Source organism: Pipistrellus kuhlii, unplaced genomic scaffold (assembly GCF_014108245.1).
Source record: "Pipistrellus kuhlii isolate mPipKuh1 unplaced genomic scaffold, mPipKuh1.p scaffold_m20_p_2, whole genome shotgun sequence".
Taxonomy (NCBI): domain Eukaryota; kingdom Metazoa; phylum Chordata; class Mammalia; order Chiroptera; family Vespertilionidae; genus Pipistrellus; species Pipistrellus kuhlii.
In genome coordinates, this window is record NW_023425515.1 from 173,174,387 (window position 1) to 173,193,426 (window position 19,040).

Here is a 19,040-nt window from a genome sequence, read left to right on the forward strand (position 1 = left end):
CAGACCCTGGCACCGCTGCGGAGCAGGTGCCCCGGGTTTGGAGATGAGCCCCAGTTAAGATGGTTGGAGAGCCCACCTGCAGCCAGGGAGAACCAGGGCGCCTCTCTTCAGTCACCAGCCACATTAGCAGGCACAGGGCCCTCATCCACCAGTAAAGGACAGGGGTCTGGAAGTGTGCCACTGGGGCACCTCAGCTGCAGCTTCCTCACCTCTTCAGAGCTGACCTTTGCTGGGGCTGGAGCTGGGGCTGGGGCTGGGCTGGGGCTGGGGCTGAGGCTGAGGCTGGGGCTGGAGCTGGGGCTGGGGCTGGGCTGGGGCTGGGGCTGGGGCTGGGGCTGGGGCTGGGCTGGGGCTGGGGCTGGGGCTGGGGCTGGAGTGGGGAGTGAAAGCTGAGAGCAGACAGCTTTGGTAGTGTCCTCCTGGCTGGGCATCTTCATGACAGATGATCTGAAGGATATTTGTTTGTTTTTTGCTTTTTCACTTAAGCATTCAAATCCTAAGTGGGAATTAGCTTCTTCAAACAAGTAGCGTGTGTGTGTGTGTGTGTGTGTGTGTGTGTACTTACATATGCATTTATTTTACAAACTTCTTTGGATGTTCTCCTGTGTCTGGAGAGGGAGGGGGAGGGCGGCACAGGAGACACCCTAACGTGTGAGGATACAGAGGGGAATGAATTCAGAACTCAGGGAAGGTGACTCAGGCAGGGACCTCCAAAGCAGGCCCCCAGCAAAAGTTAGGGTGCAAGTTGTTTACCTGGGAGGTGACCTCAAGAGCCTGGGATCCATGGGGAAGGGAATCAGAAAGGTGTGTCTGCAGGTGACTACACTGTGAGTAACTGCAGATTGTGCCTAGACATTGTTGCTCTGAAGGGCAAGGAAACAGGGTTCCAGCTCCTGCTGCCTGGCCCCTTTGGCTGTCCTGCACCGGGCCTGCCTCCCCCACTTGCCAGAAAGGGCCCGGGCGAGCAGGGAAAGTGTGTGCAGGTGGCCCCCGGGGTGGGCCAAGGGCATAAGGTCAGTGGCTACTGCAAGGCTCAGAAGATGGAATATGGCAGCCAGCTTTGCACAGATGAAATGGAGAAAGAAGGAAGGTTGATCCAGGCAGGGGAAGAGCACCTGCGAGGGGACAGGCGTGAAGGGAATGGTGAAACGGCGGAGTGCGTGGAGGAGGACTGCCTGGAGGAGCCGAGGCTGGACGGAAGGACTGGCCTCTCTGCTGTGGGCATGTGCATGAGGGCGAGTCATGTGTCTGGCGGTTTTCAGTCTTCACTCTTCCAGCCCCTCCAGCAAGGGCGCTCACTGCTCGCTGGGCCCTCTGCAGCCCCCTTCCCGCCCTGTCCCCAGTCACCCGGCCTCCTGCTCTCCTGCTCCTCTGCCTGATGACAGCCCATCGGTCATCAGCATCTCCAGGCGGCTCGGGAGCCTCCAGCCATCCTCCCAACGCGGTCGATTCCGCAATATTTGACTTGCATGTCCCTGAGTTGTATAGACAAAGCTCCGCATATCACCAGATCAATTAAAACAACTGCCACCGGGCCCTGGACTCAATCAGCCGCCCCTCCCCAGGGACCCCACGGGAGTGCACACCCTCTCCTCGCACCTGCTCTTTCTCTGGATGCCCCCTTCGCAGTGAAAGGCCCTCAGCTTCCCTGTCACCTCATAATAATAATGTTTTACCTTATTGAAGGCTTACGACATGCCTTAGATGATTTATGTCATGGAAGCCTCCACCTAGCCCTATGCTGCAAGTGCTATTAATATCCCTGTCTTCGGTGGCAAAGCAGAGGCACAGAGCAGGGAAGGGACTTGCCCAAGGTCGTACATCCGGTGAACAGCGGGGTCAGTTAAAGCCCAGGTTGTCCACAAGGAGCTGCAGAGTCCGCATGCCGGACTGGACTTCCCTCACCAGCCAGACTCCAGGGTCATCTTCCAGGTATCTCTCCTAGACCCACCTCCCGCCATCATTTCATTATTGCCCAGGCCTAGAAAAGCCAGCCCTGCCCTTCCCCTCCAGCCTGGCCCCTCCATCCCCCTACCCCCGCCCTGCCCCACCCTAGCACAAGTTCTCATTTTCCTGACCCCCACCCTAGGTCCCCTTCCCCACCCCCACTGGCTGCCTTACTCGCTGCACCCCTCGGATGCTGCCTCCTCCATGAACACACCGCTAATTTCTACTTTCGGAGTCTCCCCAGCTTTGTCTGCTGTTCTTACACATGGGGAGTTTTTACCCCTGTAGTGTTTTTATTCGTGCCCCTCCCCTCCTCTCCTCTTCCAAGCTTGAAGCTCCTGAAGGGCTGGGCGAATGCCTGATGCCTCTCGGACTCACCCAGTGCCCAGCATAGAACCTTGTTCCCAGTTGTAGCCAATAAACTGCTTGGGGAATGGGTGGATGGATGAAAGAACAAATGCATATACTCCTTGTCGCCCCTCCCTTCCCTTGCCCATGACCCCGGAAAGCCCGCGACCTTTGCTGCTGTGCACTGCTCACCCTCAGAAACCACATACTGTGCCTCGAGGGGAAAGCCAGCCAACATGTTCCCTACTCTTTCTGCCGACACAAGGGCCCAGAGAGGCCCAGAAGGCAAGGTTGAGGCCCCAGCAGGGCTCCGGAAGGGCTGGGAAAGGTGCAGCCGGGAGCAGAGCCTGGCTCTTCCTTCCCATGGGCTGCACGGAGCCTCAGGGCCCTGGCAGGAGAAGAGAGAGCCCTGATCAGAACAGACAGGGCGGTGGCCCCGGGAAGAGGCTGTTAGCAATGGTAATCTCACTGATCAGCGTCTCAGTTAATCTCTGTGAAATCTTAGAAACTTCAGAAGAAGAACAAGCAGACTAGAAAGGAAAGAGCGTGCTCAGGCCCCAGAGAAAAGACAGTGTCTGGGCCTGGTCCTGGGAATGTAAGTGTCTCCTGGGCCTTGGCTGCCAAACAGACAGTGGCGGCATGATACAGGCCCTGCCTGAGTCCCCCGGGCTCACTGAGCTCAAAGCGGGGCTGACCCAATTGCTTTTGAAAGGACCAAGTTCAAGAAGAGCACAGAGTTGTTCAAGAGAAAGAACCATCTCAACAGACTCTGGACCAGCCCTCGACAGTCATGAGGTCTTGGGTTTAAGCAAGGGACTAAGCCTTCAGCTCCATCTGTCCTAGGACCTGTGCCTTGGGGGACCTCTAGGGCCATCTGCCCAGAGGATTGGGGTCGGGGGACTGTCTCCAGGACCATGTGGCCCTGAATGATGAGGTGTGGCAGAGTGGTAATGACAACCCTCAGTCCTGGTTTTTGAGACCACATTCAGCTTAACACAGGCCACCACTGCATGCTCACCGGGGAAGCAAGGACATTCCACCATTTGGACACATTTTCAGAGATATAAAGAGAGCAATCTTAGAAAGATGGGCATTTATGCTGAGGGTATTCAGAATGTTCTCAAAACATATGACAATGTGACTTAGTAGAAGAAGTAAGAAGGAAGTTGGTCCCAGTTGGCAGAGCCGGTTCTGTCCCTGCTTCCCCCACCCCGGCCCGGGTCCCACTGTCTGTACATGAGGTTGGGTTTGAGCAGCAGCCTTCCTGCAGTGCTCGGCGAGCCCTGGGGCTACGAGCCTTCTTAGGAACTGTGGCATCTAGTCTCTGAGAGCCCATGCAGCGGAAGTGGTCTTGGGCAGTGGGCGTGGGCTGGTGAACATGCTCTTCAGGGAAAAAGTCCTCATTTGTAGCATCTGCTTCTCTCCGTGGTGCAAATACTCCCACTGTGGCAGATTTCAAGCGCCAATGTTTTAATACCTGGCTTTCCGAATTCCTGAAAATGTATTGACTCTAGCAAGCTGGCTTTGGTTGCAGAAGAGAATTGGCCAGTTGGTAGTTTTAATAACATCCTTGGCTTCCCTGGGCCTTAGTTTTCTCTTATGTAAAATGGGGCAATAATAGTTCCTCTCTAATGTGGCTGTCAAGGTCCTTGTGAGTATTAAGTGAAGCGGGTAGCGAGCATTCCACAGCATCCCTGACATGTGAGCAGCTGTTTGTTGTTGTTGTTGTTGTTGTTGTTGTTGTTGTCGTCGGTTCTACCCATTGGGCTTCCACTCAAGATTTTGTTTGAGGAAATGTAAGTGAAGTGGGTAGAGAGCATTCCACAGCATCCCTGACATGTGAGCAGCTGTTTGTTGTTGTTGTTGTTGTTGTTGGTTCTACCCATTGGGCTTCCACTCAAGATTTTGTTTGAGGAAATGTCCCATTGGCTCTGGTGCTCCATCCCTGCTTACATCTCTGGGATCCATCACACACACACACACACACACACACACACACACACACACTCACTCATACCCTGTCCCATTTCCTCAGCAGCCCTGGTGTCTCTGCTCCATTTTATTAAAGCAGAAAGCAGTGGAAATTATTTTCATAATGAACTGGCTCTTCAAATTAATGCCAATTACACTATGCAATCATGATTAAGATTATGCATTAATCAACAGTGCCAACCTACTTATTAGCCTCTTTAAATACCGATCATGAGGAATGTATGGAAGGGAGAGAATGGAGAGGAGCCAGTTGAATGGGGGAGCTGCCTCTGAGTGGGGCGGGCTGCTCTCTCCAGAAGCCAAGACCCAGAGCAGCCTTTCTTCCATGAAGCAGAGCTAGAGTCAGAATCCAAGCCCATCAGACCCTGAGCTTCTGAAACCCCTTGCACAAAAGAGAGAGGGGGCCAGAGGACCCAGAAGGGAGAGGGTAGAAGGAAGAATCCTTGATGGTTTATCAATGGATGAGTTTAGTTCCTCTGCTAATTATGGTTGTAACAACCCCTCTCCCCCTCAAGTAATGTCATCCCAGTCTTAGGCCAGAGCCTGAGATAGGAATTTGGATGCATGGAGTTGATAGAGGATATGAGCATTCTTTAGGAAAAAGCAGTAGGGGGGTGAGCACAGTAGGTTGGGGAAGATGGCAGGACTGTGGCCAAGGATGTGTCCCCAGGTGAGATCAAGATCAAGGGTGTTGGGAGGGGCTCAGAAGCATACCTGCCACAGAATGATCCCCACCCTGAGGCAAGGGGACCTCCCTTTTGAGGTTCAGTATTAGTCAGTCACTGGCTGCAGACTGCCCCTAGGGCAGAGGTAAGTGGTGTAACCTCTAGCAAGGTTGCTTCCTTCAACTCAGAACAATTCCCTAGGGAAAAGAGCAGTCTATGATTGACTAGAACCAAGACTCACACCTAGGTCTGCTGCATCCAGAACCCACTGTCTCTTAACTCTACGCTTTACCAAATATGTGCTGCCTGGGTGTCCCATGGCATTCAGACTGCATCTCTCCTGCCTCTGAGATGCTCCAGGGCTTCCTTCTCTCCGAATTTTCCATTTCCTCTCTCATCCCACCTCCTGCACCTCTTGTCCGCTTTCTGCCCTGATTCATCCTGGGCTGGGCATGCTGCCCCCTTCCTTTACTGTCCCCAAAGAGCACAAGCTGGTGTCAGTTTTTTACAGCAGACTTTATTATTATTATTATTGATTAAGGTATTACATATGTGTCCTTAACTACCCCCAATGTCCCCCCACCCCACTCCCATTCATGCCCTCACCCCTGGTGTCTGTGTCCATTGGTCATGCTTATATGCATGCATACAAGTCCTTTGGTTGGCCTCTACCCCTTACCCTCACCCTCCCCTGCCTTCCCTCTGAGGTTTGAGCACCTGATTGATGCTTCTCTGTCTCTGTATCTGTTTTTGTTCATCAGTTTATGTTGTTCATTATAATCTGCAAATGAGTGAGATCCTGTGGTATTTATCTTTCTCTGACTGACTGATTTCACTACGCATAATGCTCTCCAGCTCCATCCATGCTGTTGCAAGACTTGCTTAAACGCCGGTCCTGTTAGGGAGGGAGGAGACAGCACAGTGCTGGTGAACAAAAGCTAAGCACCAAGCGTGACTATTCACATGCCCAGTCCAGACCAGAGGAGTTCTTACCAAGCTCACCTGCCTTTGGGCCTGGGTTATTTTCTCCTCCTCTTTTCCCTTTATTGAGCCCACTCCATACCTTTCTCTTAGGCCCTACTCTCCCATCCTCCCCATTCAGAAACTCAGCATCTCATCTGTCTATTTTACACAGCATTTAGAACTATCATAGTCATATCTTCCCCATCCAGGCCTTAAGGTGCTTTTACCTCAGAGATAAAGGCTGCCCTTCCCCTAAAACAGGGGTACAAATGACAGCCCATGTATATTGATTCTCAAAACTGTTCATCACCTGTTTGTGTAAATAAAGTTTTATTGAAACCAAGTCACACACATTTGTTTTCATATTGTCATATTGGCAGAGTTGAGTAGACCACATGGCCCACAAAGCCAAAATATTTGCTATTTGGTACATTACAGAAAAAAGTTTGTCAACCCTGGCCTAGAATGTGGAAACTCAAGCTTTGTTTTTCTAGACAGCATTGCTTCTCTCCCCCTGTAAGAATTCCTCACTGTGTGCCATGCATTTAAAGTTTCCTTTCTTCCTTAAAAAAATCAACCCTTTGCAGTACACACCCTATTTTACAGATGGAGAAACTAAGTCTCAGAGATATCAAGTAATATCAGTGGCTGTAGCTAGGGTTTGAACTGAGGCATGGCTGCCCCTGGAGCCTGAGCTGGAAACCTCTTCGCTACGGCACCACGTATCTGCTGGTTACTGTTGGCCGAGCCCTTAATGAAAATAGGGTCACAGTGCTGACTTTTCTTGGTGTCCGAGCTCCCACTGACAGCTTAGCACGTGGCAGAGATCGGCGAGTGTTCATGGAACTTAATTGTTTTCTGAGACTGAGCCTGGGCTTGGGTGTCAGTGGTTGAGACATGCCATCACCATTGTGAGATATTAGCCCCTCTCTCTCCTCTCCTCCCCACCTGCCAAGGTGTGAGAAGTTAGGAAGAAGGTATCAAGCCCTAGGAAATGGCCTTGTCCCAAAACCTTTGACCCTCATTTGGGATGGGATCTGTAACGACCAGAGACCTTTCCCCAGGCTCTCTTGTTTAGTTCCTACATTTTAAAGTAACCAAATAATACATTATTTGTTGTAAATCACTTGGAAATATCAAGAAAATGCAAAAAGGATCCCAAGGTTAAAAGTATCCATAGACCCCTTCTACCCAGAAATACTCACTGGTAACATGCTGATACAAATCCTTCTAGTATTTTTTCTATAAGTATGTGCTTTTGGTTTGATAAATAGCTATGACACTGTAATATGATTTTGTTGCTCGAGGATGGGGAAAGAGAGAGAGGATGGGCATTTCCTATGTTATTAGGTATTCATTAAGAGCATCTTTTAAAGCTTTTTTCCTTATTGCCAAAGCTATCACTCAATGCAGATACTTGGGGTGGGGGGGACGCACCAAGAGAAGCAATCCATTATCTTTTCCTTTCTAGAAAGAACCTCTGTTAACGTTTTAGTGTATGCCCTTCTGCATGCCCTTTTTTATTTTAATTGGAATTCCATTAAATTTATAAATTAATTTGAGGAGAACTGACATCTTTACAATACTGAGCCTTCCCTTCCAGGAGAAAGTTACATCTCCCCATTTATTCAAGTCTTCGTTTATGTTCCCCCGTAAAGTTTTGTGGTTTTGATGATATAGGAATTGCAAATTTATTGTGAACTTTTTATTTTTTTGTTGTTGCTCTTTTGAATAGAGTCTCTTTCTTTCTTATAATTTCTCACTGTTTATTGCTGGTGTAGGGGAGGGTTGTACATGTTCCTACATTTGCACACGTGCCCCGTCATGAGCTCTCTGTCTAGTTTCTACTAGGTTTTCAAGAGCAAATCTAGTAGAATGTGGATATATCTGTCAGATACACTGAGGGAGAATGGTGTAATTGATGCCTATGGGCACACTACCCAGCTTCAGCAACCCATGGCTCAACCTGCCAGACCCATGCCCCCTTCACACCAGATATTACTTAGAAACACATCCCAGACACCATATCAAGCCATCCTATCCCCTTTTTCATTTTATTTCATTTAATCTTTATTGCTGAGATTATTGCAGGTGACCCTCTTTTTTCCCCCTCATAGCTCCCCTCCACCCAGTTCCCTCTCTGTCCCAGGCCCTCACCACCCAATTGTCTGGGTCCACAGGTGATATATACATGCATATAAGATCGTTGCCTAATCTCTTCCCGCCCTCCAGCACACAATCCCTTCCCTCTGAGAATCATCAGTCTATGCCATTTCCATATCCCTGATTCTATTCCATTCCAGTTTATTCTGTTCATCAGATATTTTATTTATTTGATTTTTAGATTCAATTGTTGATAGATATGTATATGTTGCCACTTTGTTGTTCACATTTTTTATCTTTTTCTTATTCTTCCTCTTTTAAAAGAATACCCTTCAACATTTTTTATAATACTGGTTTGATGAACTCATTTAGCTTTTTCTTGTCTGTGAAGCTCTTTATCTGACCTTCAATTCTAAATGATACCTTTTCTGGGTAGAGTAATCTTGGTTGTAGATCCTTGCTATTCATCAATTTGAATATTTCTTGCCACTCCCTTCTGGCCTGCATAGTTTTTGTTGAGAAATCAGTTGACAGTCGTACGGGTACTCCCTTGTAGGTAACTAACTATTTTTCTCTTGCTGCTTTCAAGATTCTCTCTTTGTCTTTAGCCCTTGACATTTTAATTATATTGTGTCTTGGTGTGGTCCTCTTTGGATTCCTTTTGTTTGGGATTCTCTATGCTTCCTGGACTTGTAAGTCTATTTCTTTCACCAGGTAGGGAAGTTTTCTGTCATTATTTCTTCAAATAGGTTTTCAATATCTTGCTCTCTCTCTTCTTCTGGCACCCCCATAATTTGGATGTTGATATGCTTTAAGCTGTCCCAGAGGCTTCTTACACTATCTTCATATTTTTGGATTCTTTTATATTTTTGCTATTCTGGTTGGGTTTTTTGTTTGTTTGTTTTGCTTCCTTATATTTCAAATAATTGACTTGATTCTCAGGATCCTCTGGTCTACTATTGAAACTCTATATATTATTCTTTATTTCAGTCAGTGTATGCTAAATTTCTGACTGGTCCATTTTCTTTTTCTTTTTTTCTTTTGGCATTCTCATTAAGATCCTTTAAAGTCTCACTAAGTCCCTTGAAGGTTTCCAGAATATTCTTGAGTAACCTTATAACTGTGATTTTGAACTCTATGCAGTAGTTTACTTTCTTCCCGTTTTCTTCATTTATAACATGTTTCTTTGTCTCTGCATTTTGGCTATTTCCCTCTGTTTGTTTCTATGTATTGGGTAGAGCTTCTAAGTCTCCTTAAGTTGATAGAGTGTCCTTGTGTGCTAGGTGTCCTATAGGGCCAGTGGCTCAGCCTCTCCAATCACCTGAGGTGGACACTCTAGATTAGGGGTTCTCGTGACCCACAGGTTGAGAATCGCTGCTGTAGAGCCTAAGAACATCGGAAAACACAGATATTTACATTATGATTCATTAACAGTAGCAAAATTACAATTATGAAGTAGCAACAAAAATAATTTTATGGCTGGGGGGTCCCCACAACATGAGGAACTGTATTAAAGGGTCGCAGCATTAGAAAGGTTGAGAACCACTGCTCTAGATACACCCCTTTGTGGGCTATGTGCACAGTATTGTTGTAGTTGAGCCTTGATTGCTGTTGGTGTCACTGAGAGGAATTGACTTCCAGGCCAATTGACTGTGGGGTCCAGCTGTGACTACAGTGGGAGAGCTGCTGTGCAGGAGATACCCTTATGGAGCATGACTTGCTTCAGTGGGGTTTTGGTGCTCCCGGAGTCTGCCCTTGAGTATGTCACTTATGGATAATCTGGTATGGTCTACACTGACCACTGGGTACACTGGCTTTTTGGTCTCCAGGAAGGTACAAAGTCAACCACACCCTGGGCCACCCTGCAGGAGCTACTGAGAGATCTGCAAACCTCCTCATTGTATCAGGTTTGGAAGTGCCCAGATGAGGCCCAGTTGTGAAGCAAGGCAGGCTAATGCTGTGCCTAGTCTTGGGCCTTTTATTGATAGGTTTCGGGCTCCCGATCCAGCTGTAGCTTATTTGACAGGTTTTAGCCTGAGTAAGGACAAGCCATTCATATGCAAGAACTGCTGCACACAGCTTGGGTGGGGCTGTAAATTGGATGGGGTGGGGTCTCAGGGAATCACCAGGGCTAAGCAAACAGAAATGGCTGCCAGTCAGCCCTGCGACTGCAGAGGTCCCAGAACAGGAACAATGACCCCTGTGAGCACCTTCATCTGGAAAAAAGCAGCCCCCAAGTAATTGCCTTCCAATGCCAGACAGTTTAGTTCCTCCTCGTATGTGTCTGGGTCCCCCAGAGCCTCGCCCAGCACTGGAGCTCAGAGGAAGCAGGAGCTTGTAAATTCTGTTCATGGTGCTAGCCTTTCAAGAGGAGTGGCTGAGTCTCCAGCAACCTCTGTGTCACCGAGCCCCAAACCCCACTGGTTTTTAAAGCCCATAGTTCTTACTTTTACGTAAGGACTTCTTTTCCCAGCTCTGGGACCCTGGGCTGGGGGGCTGGTGAGGGGCTAGGACCCCTTGCTCCTCTGGGCGGCCTCCACAGGAATGATCTTCCTTCTGATTAAAAAAGTGGGTGCCGGTCCAGCCTCTTCCATGCCTCTCCACCTGCTACTGGTCTCAGTTGTAGGACTGAGTTGTAGGACTTCCATTCAGCCAGCTTTCCTGTGGTTCTGAATGATGGTTATTCTGTATTTTAGTTGTAATTTTGATGTGGTTGTGGAAGGCAGCAAATACAGGCCTTTTCCCATGCCACCCTCTTGGTCTCTTATCCCCTGATTGTTGATGCCTGCAAGGTGTTCGGGCGTGTTTTCATATATTGAGAAACTTTTGAACATTAAGTTGTTTGTGTTTTTCCAATACTATGTCAAGAATATCTTTATACATAAATGTGTTAATGCATCTCTAACTTTTGCTAAATTTATATCCCTAGAAATGGATCATAATGTATTTTGATCATCTATTGTCCTTGCAACACATACACATAATCACATGATCGCATTTCTGATGAGAAATAGAACACATGTTCACTGCAGAACTCTAGGAAAAATACAGAAAAACACAAAGAAGGAAATTAAAGTCACCCATAATCCTATCCTCTTCGTGTTTGGGGATGCATTATTCTTGTTTTATTTGTGTGTTCGATATTCTTGTGAACACCCACCCACACTTACATTCAGACACATAAACAACCCAAATACCCATCCACTGGTGGTGAATGAGTAAATAAAATGTGATAGACCCGTAGAAAGTAATATTACTTAACAACAAAAAGGAATGAAGAGCTTACATGTGCTGCAACATAAACCTCAAAAACACGATGCTGAGTGAAAGAAGCCAGATGCAGAAGACCACAAATTACCACTATTCTAGCATCATTCCATTTATATGAAATGCCCAGGAAAGACAAATCTCTAGAGGCAGAAAGTAAATCAGTGGTGCCTGGGTCTGGGGGTGAAAAGCAGTGATGGAGAGTAAGTGGGCACGAGGGAGCTTTGGGGGTGATGGAAATGTTCAGAGACTGCATTGTGGTGATGGTCACACAACTTAGCACATTTTCTAAAAATCATTGTGCAATTAGCATGAGATGAATTGTGTGGGATTTTATAATACCTCAATAAAGTTTATTTTTAAAACGCATAAAGTTTTATTTGGAAAATATAGAAAATCACTAAGAACAAAATCTCCATCCTTCCATTACTTTCTTGCCCTGTAATCTTTAATCTATCTGGAACTTATTTTGATATGTGGCTTAATATTAGAATCTAACTTAAATTTCTCCCCAATCATTGAATAATTGTCTCAGTACCATTCTTGAATAATTTATCTTTTACCTTCTAATTGGAAATAGCTACTTTTATTATATCTTAAATGCTTATCTCTACTTGAATCTCTTTCTAGGCACTTTTTATCTCATTCTATTTATCTATCTGTGCTTTCATGTACCATGAGGAAGGACATAGTTTTAATTATTTTGGCTTTATGATACATTTTAAAGCTGGTGGTGCAAGTTACCTCTCATCTCTTTTTAGACTGTTATCTCCTATTTAGTCTTCCAGATGCATTTTAGAGTCACTTTGTCAAGTAAAAGAAATATCCTTCTATGATTCTAATTGGAATTGAATTAAACTGAAAATCTAATTTGGAGAAAACTGAAACCTCTACTCTTGAATCTAAATATCCAGGAACATGACATGCCTCCTCGTTTAAGTCTACTTTTATGTTTCTCACTTAAAGTGTTTTTCTCATTCTGATTACTAGGGATTACACACGTATTATTTGGTTTGTTGTTAGTTATTAATATTTTGTTAATATTGTAAAGGATATTATTTTGCCATTGTTTACTTACTGGTTGTTGCTGATATAAAGAAACAATTTGTGCTAACTGGTTCTTTAAATGGAATCTTCTATTTCCTACTAGTTTTCATGCTTAGGGAATATTTTAAGGTTTTTATTTAAGAAAGTCATGTACACTGAATGGCCAGATTATTATGATCTCAGAACGCATAATAATCTGGCCACTCAGTGTGTATCCTATATAATAAAAAGCTAATATGCAAATTGTCCCCTCCACTAGGAGTTAGACCAGCAGGCAGGCTGGCCAACCATGCAATTCCCTTTCCCTTAGCCAGGCTGGCTGGACCCCACCCATGCACAAATACATACACCAGGCCTCTAGAGGGGGAGGCAGATTATTATGCATTCAGAGATCATAATAATCTGGCCACTCAGTATATATCATTTTCAAATAAGAATTTTTTTCTTTACAAAAGGTATGCTTCTAAATTCTTTTTCTCTCTTATTTCATTGATTAATGGTGTAGTGTGAATTTTTCCCCTCCCCTTTTTTCTTTAATGAGAATGTCTTCAGTGTTTCACATTTGTGAGATATTAAAGACTGATTTGAACTAAAGATGCTTCAAGGAAATATCCTTCTGGGTGCTAGCTGATTAAGCATTCGTAATAGCAGTAAGTATTGGATTTTACCAAATGCCTTCCTGTGTTTTGTGAGTTGGTCATACTTGTTTTTCCCCTGTGAATTATTGATGTGATGGAATGATATTCATGGATTTCTTTATATTGAACCACACTTACATTCCTGGAATATAATTCTACATGGTCATGGTATGTCATCCTGGTGATATTCTGGTAGATTCTACTTGCTAGCACTCTATTGAGAATTTTCATAGCCATATTAATAAGTTGGTGATTTTATTTTGGCTCTGTTTGTCAGTCTCTGTTATCAGAATTTTGCTAGCTGAGTGAAATGAACTAGGAGGATTTTCATATTTCTTATGCTCCAGCACAGTTTCTATATATGGGAATTATCTAGGATATTATTGAACACTTGGGTGAGGAGAGCTTGTCCATAAACCTTTCTGAAGTCAAGCATTTTTATTAGCGCCTTTTCCTTCCCCAGCACATACAATTTTACTTATCTCTTGCAGGAGGAATCTTTGAGTATGCAGACGGTCCCAATGCCCAGGTCATGAATGCCGAGGAGCATGCCTTTCGATTTTCTGCCAACATCATCAACAGGAACCGGACTCTGCTGCCCAACACTACCTTGACTTATGACATCCAGAGGATTCACTTCCACGATAGTTTCGAAGCCACCAAGAAGGGTGAGTGTGCTGCCCTGTCTATGGTGGGGTTTTGCTGTCCAAGGTGCTGAAAATAGTCCAAACTTTTGGGTGGACTTGAGGTGTAGATCCTTTTCCCATCTGGTTTTGTGACCTGTATCAGTCCCAGTTCACTTTAGGATGAGTCACCTCAGGGCTAGTAGGTTATCCATCAGGAGTTCCCATGCCACTGTCAGGGGCCATGAGGAAATGAGGGCCATGGGAACATGGGAGGGGCAAGAGGGGTGAGCGGTGGGGCCTGCGATGGGGCTAGGGAGCTAGCAGTATGGAGGGCAGCCCAGGTCTCTGACACCTCTAAACTGAAGACACTTTCAAAGTTGTCTTTATTTCATTGAAATTCTACTCAGAATATAAAAAATTGAGATTTATGTAAAACAGAATATGCAAAAAAGTTCAAATATGCAACATTTACTTGCCATAAAAAGACTTACTAAAAACAGCAAAGCTGTTTCTATGACTTCAACAGTTTGACCCCACAGGCTATGGATGACATTGAAGTCTGATGTTGACCTCAGCATTCAATGTTTTCATATTTTGTTTTGGCTACAAAATAACAAGAAAACCATAATTCATAAAAGCAGGTGGTAGTAAATTCAATCAGTTTTTCCCACACGTGAATTTAAATTTTTTTAAAATGTTGGACATTATCCTTCTCATCAGAGAGACATTTACAGTAAACTTCAATCACTGCACAGAAAAGACTGGAGAATTTTATTCCAAGGAAAAAAAGTAACTTACCAATACCTGAATGAACTAGCTGTTTCCAGTGTGGCACGTTTGAGTATACAAGTATGCTCTCTTGTTACTGTTTTTAAAAATGTGGTTCATGTACATATTTAATTGAAGTTTAAAAGTTTAGATAACTCTGGAAATAATTTACCTAGAATTCTCGAGTTCCATGGAACTTTATTTTAAAATCTTAGGTCTAAGGACTCTTATTCTCAGGTCATCCTTCCTATACTACACTGTCATAGGCCCTTGCTCTTCTTCTTCAAAGCTATTATCACAATTAATAGTTAAGTAATTGTGTGTGTTTAATGTCTTTTTCTTTCTCTCCAACACCATGAAAGGAAGGCTCCTCTTTTTAACCAATATAGCCCTGGCAACTAAAAGCCTGGCGTGTAGTAAGTGCTCAATGAAATGATCATGGAGTGAATCAATGAATGAATGGTGTGAGGACAGGAAATGGGAGTCTGAATAAGACCCCTGTCAGTTGAGCTAGGGACAACATCATCCATATATCTTGGGGAAACTGAGGCCCGTCCACAAGGGACCCTTGGTCTTTCTAAAGGATTCCCGGTGTCTAGTGAAGGTTTCCTGAGCTCCCAGGAGCAGATTTGCCAAAGCCATATACTGCTGGCTCTGTTTACCCACAAAGAACTATTGTGGGTAAACATTTCAGCATAGAAGAACTGAGAGGCTTGGGCTTGCAGCCATACTGCCTGGATTTACACCCTGTTCACTGTGATATTAGTTGTGTGACCTAGGACAATATGTGCCTCAGTTTTCTCATCCGTAAAATGGGCACAACTTTGTGAAGTGCTTAGATCCATGACTGGCACATGGGAAGTATCATACTGGACTATGCCTTTATAACATTGACTGGCTTGCTCTCCACATCCTAAGCCATCAAGTCAGGGGCCTCATTCCTATAAGCACTTCCCTACTGCTGGCCCTTGTCCCTCCCACCCTGCTTCTCCTTGCCTTGTGCATTGAAGTTTGGAGGGTCCCTGACATTGAAAACAGCTAATTCTGACACTTTTGAGGCCGTTGCCCTGAGTCTCAAGGCCAACCTGCACCCAGACTTGCCCTCTGGCCATTCCCTCCCCCTGCCCCCTAACAACAACCTCAAAGAGTGGTCTATCGCCCATCTCCCCTCTCCTATGCTGGCATGCCCTCTGCTCTGGCTATGTCCTCACCACTCCCTCCCCAGCATGCCCTGCAGCCTACACTGTGTAGTCAGATGTCCACCTCCCTGCTGAGAGTTCATGCTGGCACCCTCTGCCCGGCCTTGTCCATATAGAAAATGATTGAAACTCAACCAAGGAAACTGCTCAGTGAAAAGGTCAGGACATAGAACAAATGCCTGAAGCCAGAACACAAGAGGCCTACGTGGGCAGAACCACCCCAAAGGGCTAAGCAGAGTCTTCTGTCCATTTTTCTCTAAAAACCACTAAAATAATACAATAACTGTCCAGTGGTGCACTTGCAGTTCAGGAACTTTCTCCAGGCAGCAGTGAGCCCATGGCAGAGCTCCAGAGCCTCCTGAGGCACTCCCTCCAGTAGGAGCGTCCAGTCTGCGCAATGCAGACTGCCAGGGGTGGGTGAGCAGGCCGGAGACGGAAACACCCAGCTCAGGAAATCCAGCCTGTCTGGTGCAAGTGACCAAAGCCACAGCCTCTCTCCATCCCACACCAGCTCACCTGACTTGTTTGCTTAAAACCCTGGGTGGTATGACCTACCTCCTTTCCCTGAATCATCAATGGAGCCCATGCGGGCATGCACAATCTAGCCCTAACATGACCTTCCAGCCACGTCCATACTACTCACTAGCTCGGCCTCTGGGTTCTAGTCATGCCTGCCATCTGCAGGTACCAGGCTTCCTCCCACCTCAGGCTTTTGTGCATGCTAAGCCCTCTGCTAGTAGTTCCCTTTTCCTTGTAAGTCCTACCTCTGCACTTCCCTTTGTCTAGCTAACTCACGCCTCTCTCAAACCTCTGGGCCTTAGGGCAACCCTTCTAATTTCCCAGATAAGGTCAGCTCTCCTACTTCTGACTGGCAACACTCTGGACTTTTCTTTCACAATTTTGAGCACGCGTGTGTGTGTGTGTGTGTGTGTGTGTGTGTGTGTGTCCCCGCAAGATTATTCATCTCTTTTGCCCTTTGCCTTTTCACTGCTGTTCTTAGCACCATTGCTCTGACTTCTACTGCTATGCACTAGTGTTGCCTGGTTTTTGACCTTGACATACATAGAATTCCAGAGTGTGCTTTTTGAGTCTTGTTTCTTTCACCCTATGACATACCTGTGAGATTTATCTGTTGAATAAAACAGTAGCCTATTGTTCTTCAGTGTTGCATAGCTTTCCATTATATGAGTGTACTCGTTTTTCAAAATAAAAAAATAACTGTTGGACATTTGAGTTGTTTCCGTTTGTGGCCATGGAATAGCACTGTAGGTGTCTTTCGGTGTGCCGGGGTGTGCATTTTTTGTTGATGTGCACCTAGGATTGGAAGTGTGAAGCCATAGTTTGTGCAAACAGCCAAATGGTTTTTGCAGATTGCCGCACTAATAGGCACTCCCTCAGTGGTGGATGGCACTCGCCTGGCTCCATGTCTTTACCAACTCTTGGTAAATCACTTTTCTTTCCATTTTGGCCATCTGAGTGGTTTCTGTAGTGGGCATCTCACGGTGGTGTTATTTCCCTGATGACCAGAGAGGTTGGGCATCTTTTCATATGCTAACAGATCATTCAAGTTTTTTCGTCCCTGGAGTGCCTTTTTGAGCCTTTCAACCACTTCTAAAAATCCAGTTGCTTGTCATTGTCATTGATTTGCGCAAGTCTTTTATAAATTCTGGAGAAGAGCCCTTGGTTAAGCGTTCATGTGTATTGCGTATATCTATTCCAGATGACTGTGCCTTTCCACTGTCTTAGCAGTATCTTTGGAGGAGCAAAGTTCTTCATTGAAAGAAGTCCAGTGTATTGATATTTCTCATTATGGCTTAATGCTTTTTGTGTTCTGTTACTGTCTATCCCAAGGTCAGGAAGACATCCTGCTAGTTTCTCTGCTATAAGCCCTCCGGTTTTGTCTGCCATGGTTAGCTCTGTGATCTGTCTCAGATCGATGTCTCGTGTCTGGTGGGAGGTAGGGGTGGAGGTGATTTTCTCCTTGCACCAAGCTGGTGGGAGTGAGGACTGACTTCGCTGCTCAGGAGGGCTCTGTGGCAGTATCTCCTGAAGCTAAATGTGTGCCTGCAAGGATGTTTCTAGCCACTTTATTGATTATAGCCAAAAGTGGGAAATAAGCTAAAGGCCTCCGTCAGCAGGAGAGTGGATAGACTGGGGTGTAGTTATACAAGGGAATTAGAATCAGCAATAAAGAAAGAACAAACTCTTGCTATGCCCAACGTCATGAATGAACCTCACTACTGAGTGTATAAACTAGTATACTACTAGTAGTAGGATATTAACTGGGAAGGGGCAGGGGAAACTTTCTTACGTGTTGGGCATTTGCTATGTTTGATCCAAGTAGTAGTTACGTGAGTACAGTTCTATTACAGTAAAAAGTCATAAAAGCTTGTGCTTAAAATGAATGCACTTCACTATATAGGATTGTTATCTCAATTTTTAAGAAATTGAATAGCTCCTCTCTGCCTTCACTCTCCATCGATGTCCCTCTTGATACTATGCCAAGGATGGACCCGTGCTGTGGTTGGAAACACCACTCTGACCACGGGGGCATGCCTGCCGTTTGATCACGCTCCCCACTGGGCATCCTCCATCCCTTGGGGAGCTCTTATTCTGTGATCTTTATTTTTCCTTTGATCTTTGGCTTTTTTAAATTCTCGGGAGCATCGTTAGGCTTCTTCCAGGGGCTGATGTTGGGCCTAATTCCGATTAACCCAATGATAACTCATTCCCCTTGGGCAGAGGTGCCTGTCAGTCACCACTCCCTTTCGCAGCCACTGGATCCAGCCATCCCAGGCCATGCGGGTGCGGAGAAACAGGCACCGAGCCTGGCACCACCTGCCCTGCAAGCTCTGGTCGAATTAGTGCTTCCCTCCACAGATGCCCCGGAGGCCTTTCCCCATTAAAGGGGACTTGCACTTCTTGTCTTTATTTTTTCAATGTTTTGTGGAAAATTAAAAGGTAAGTGACTGCCAGGCAGTGCCTGAGCCTGCAATCCAGAGAGCGTCTGTGTTTTCCTCCAGGCCCGAACAGAGCGGGCCTGGAATCGACCCAGCACTCCCTAGGCTCCTCTGCCTTCACTTATTCTCCGGGCTGCTCAATTCCTTTTAAGACACAAATTGATTGGGATAATTTTTGCTATAACTACAATTGCCATGGAAAGGAGGAGGGGGGAAGTGCATTCAGGCTGTGGACTCCTGCAATGACTGTGAACCATTGAGTTACTGTAAAATGACCAGAAAATGGATTTAAAATTGAAGCCACAAATAATGTAATTACTGCAGTGTGTGCTCAGGGCTGCCAGAACAAGGGTTGGCTGCTGCCCTGGAAACATCTGGAGATAAAGCTGCTGCTGCTGCTGCTGCTACTACTACTACTATAACCCCTGTCATGGTCCCTTTGAGAAAACAGGGTTCTTCCAGACTTGGAGATTATTAGAGGGTGGAAGAAACATGAAGGGAACAAGAAAAGGGGTGC

At 45.8% G+C, this 19,040-nt stretch overlaps 1 protein-coding gene across 1 annotated transcript in view; it reads left to right on the forward strand.

Annotated features, from left to right (window-relative positions):
- Positions 1–19,040, forward strand: part of GRIK3 (glutamate ionotropic receptor kainate type subunit 3) — a 192,182-nt gene that overhangs the window by 105,029 nt on the left and 68,113 nt on the right. Inside the window, exon 2 of the mRNA XM_036446690.2 lies at positions 13,462–13,638. Within this exon, the coding sequence (XP_036302583.1) occupies positions 13,462–13,638 (177 nt within the window). The remainder of the gene's footprint in view (positions 1–13,461; positions 13,639–19,040) is intronic.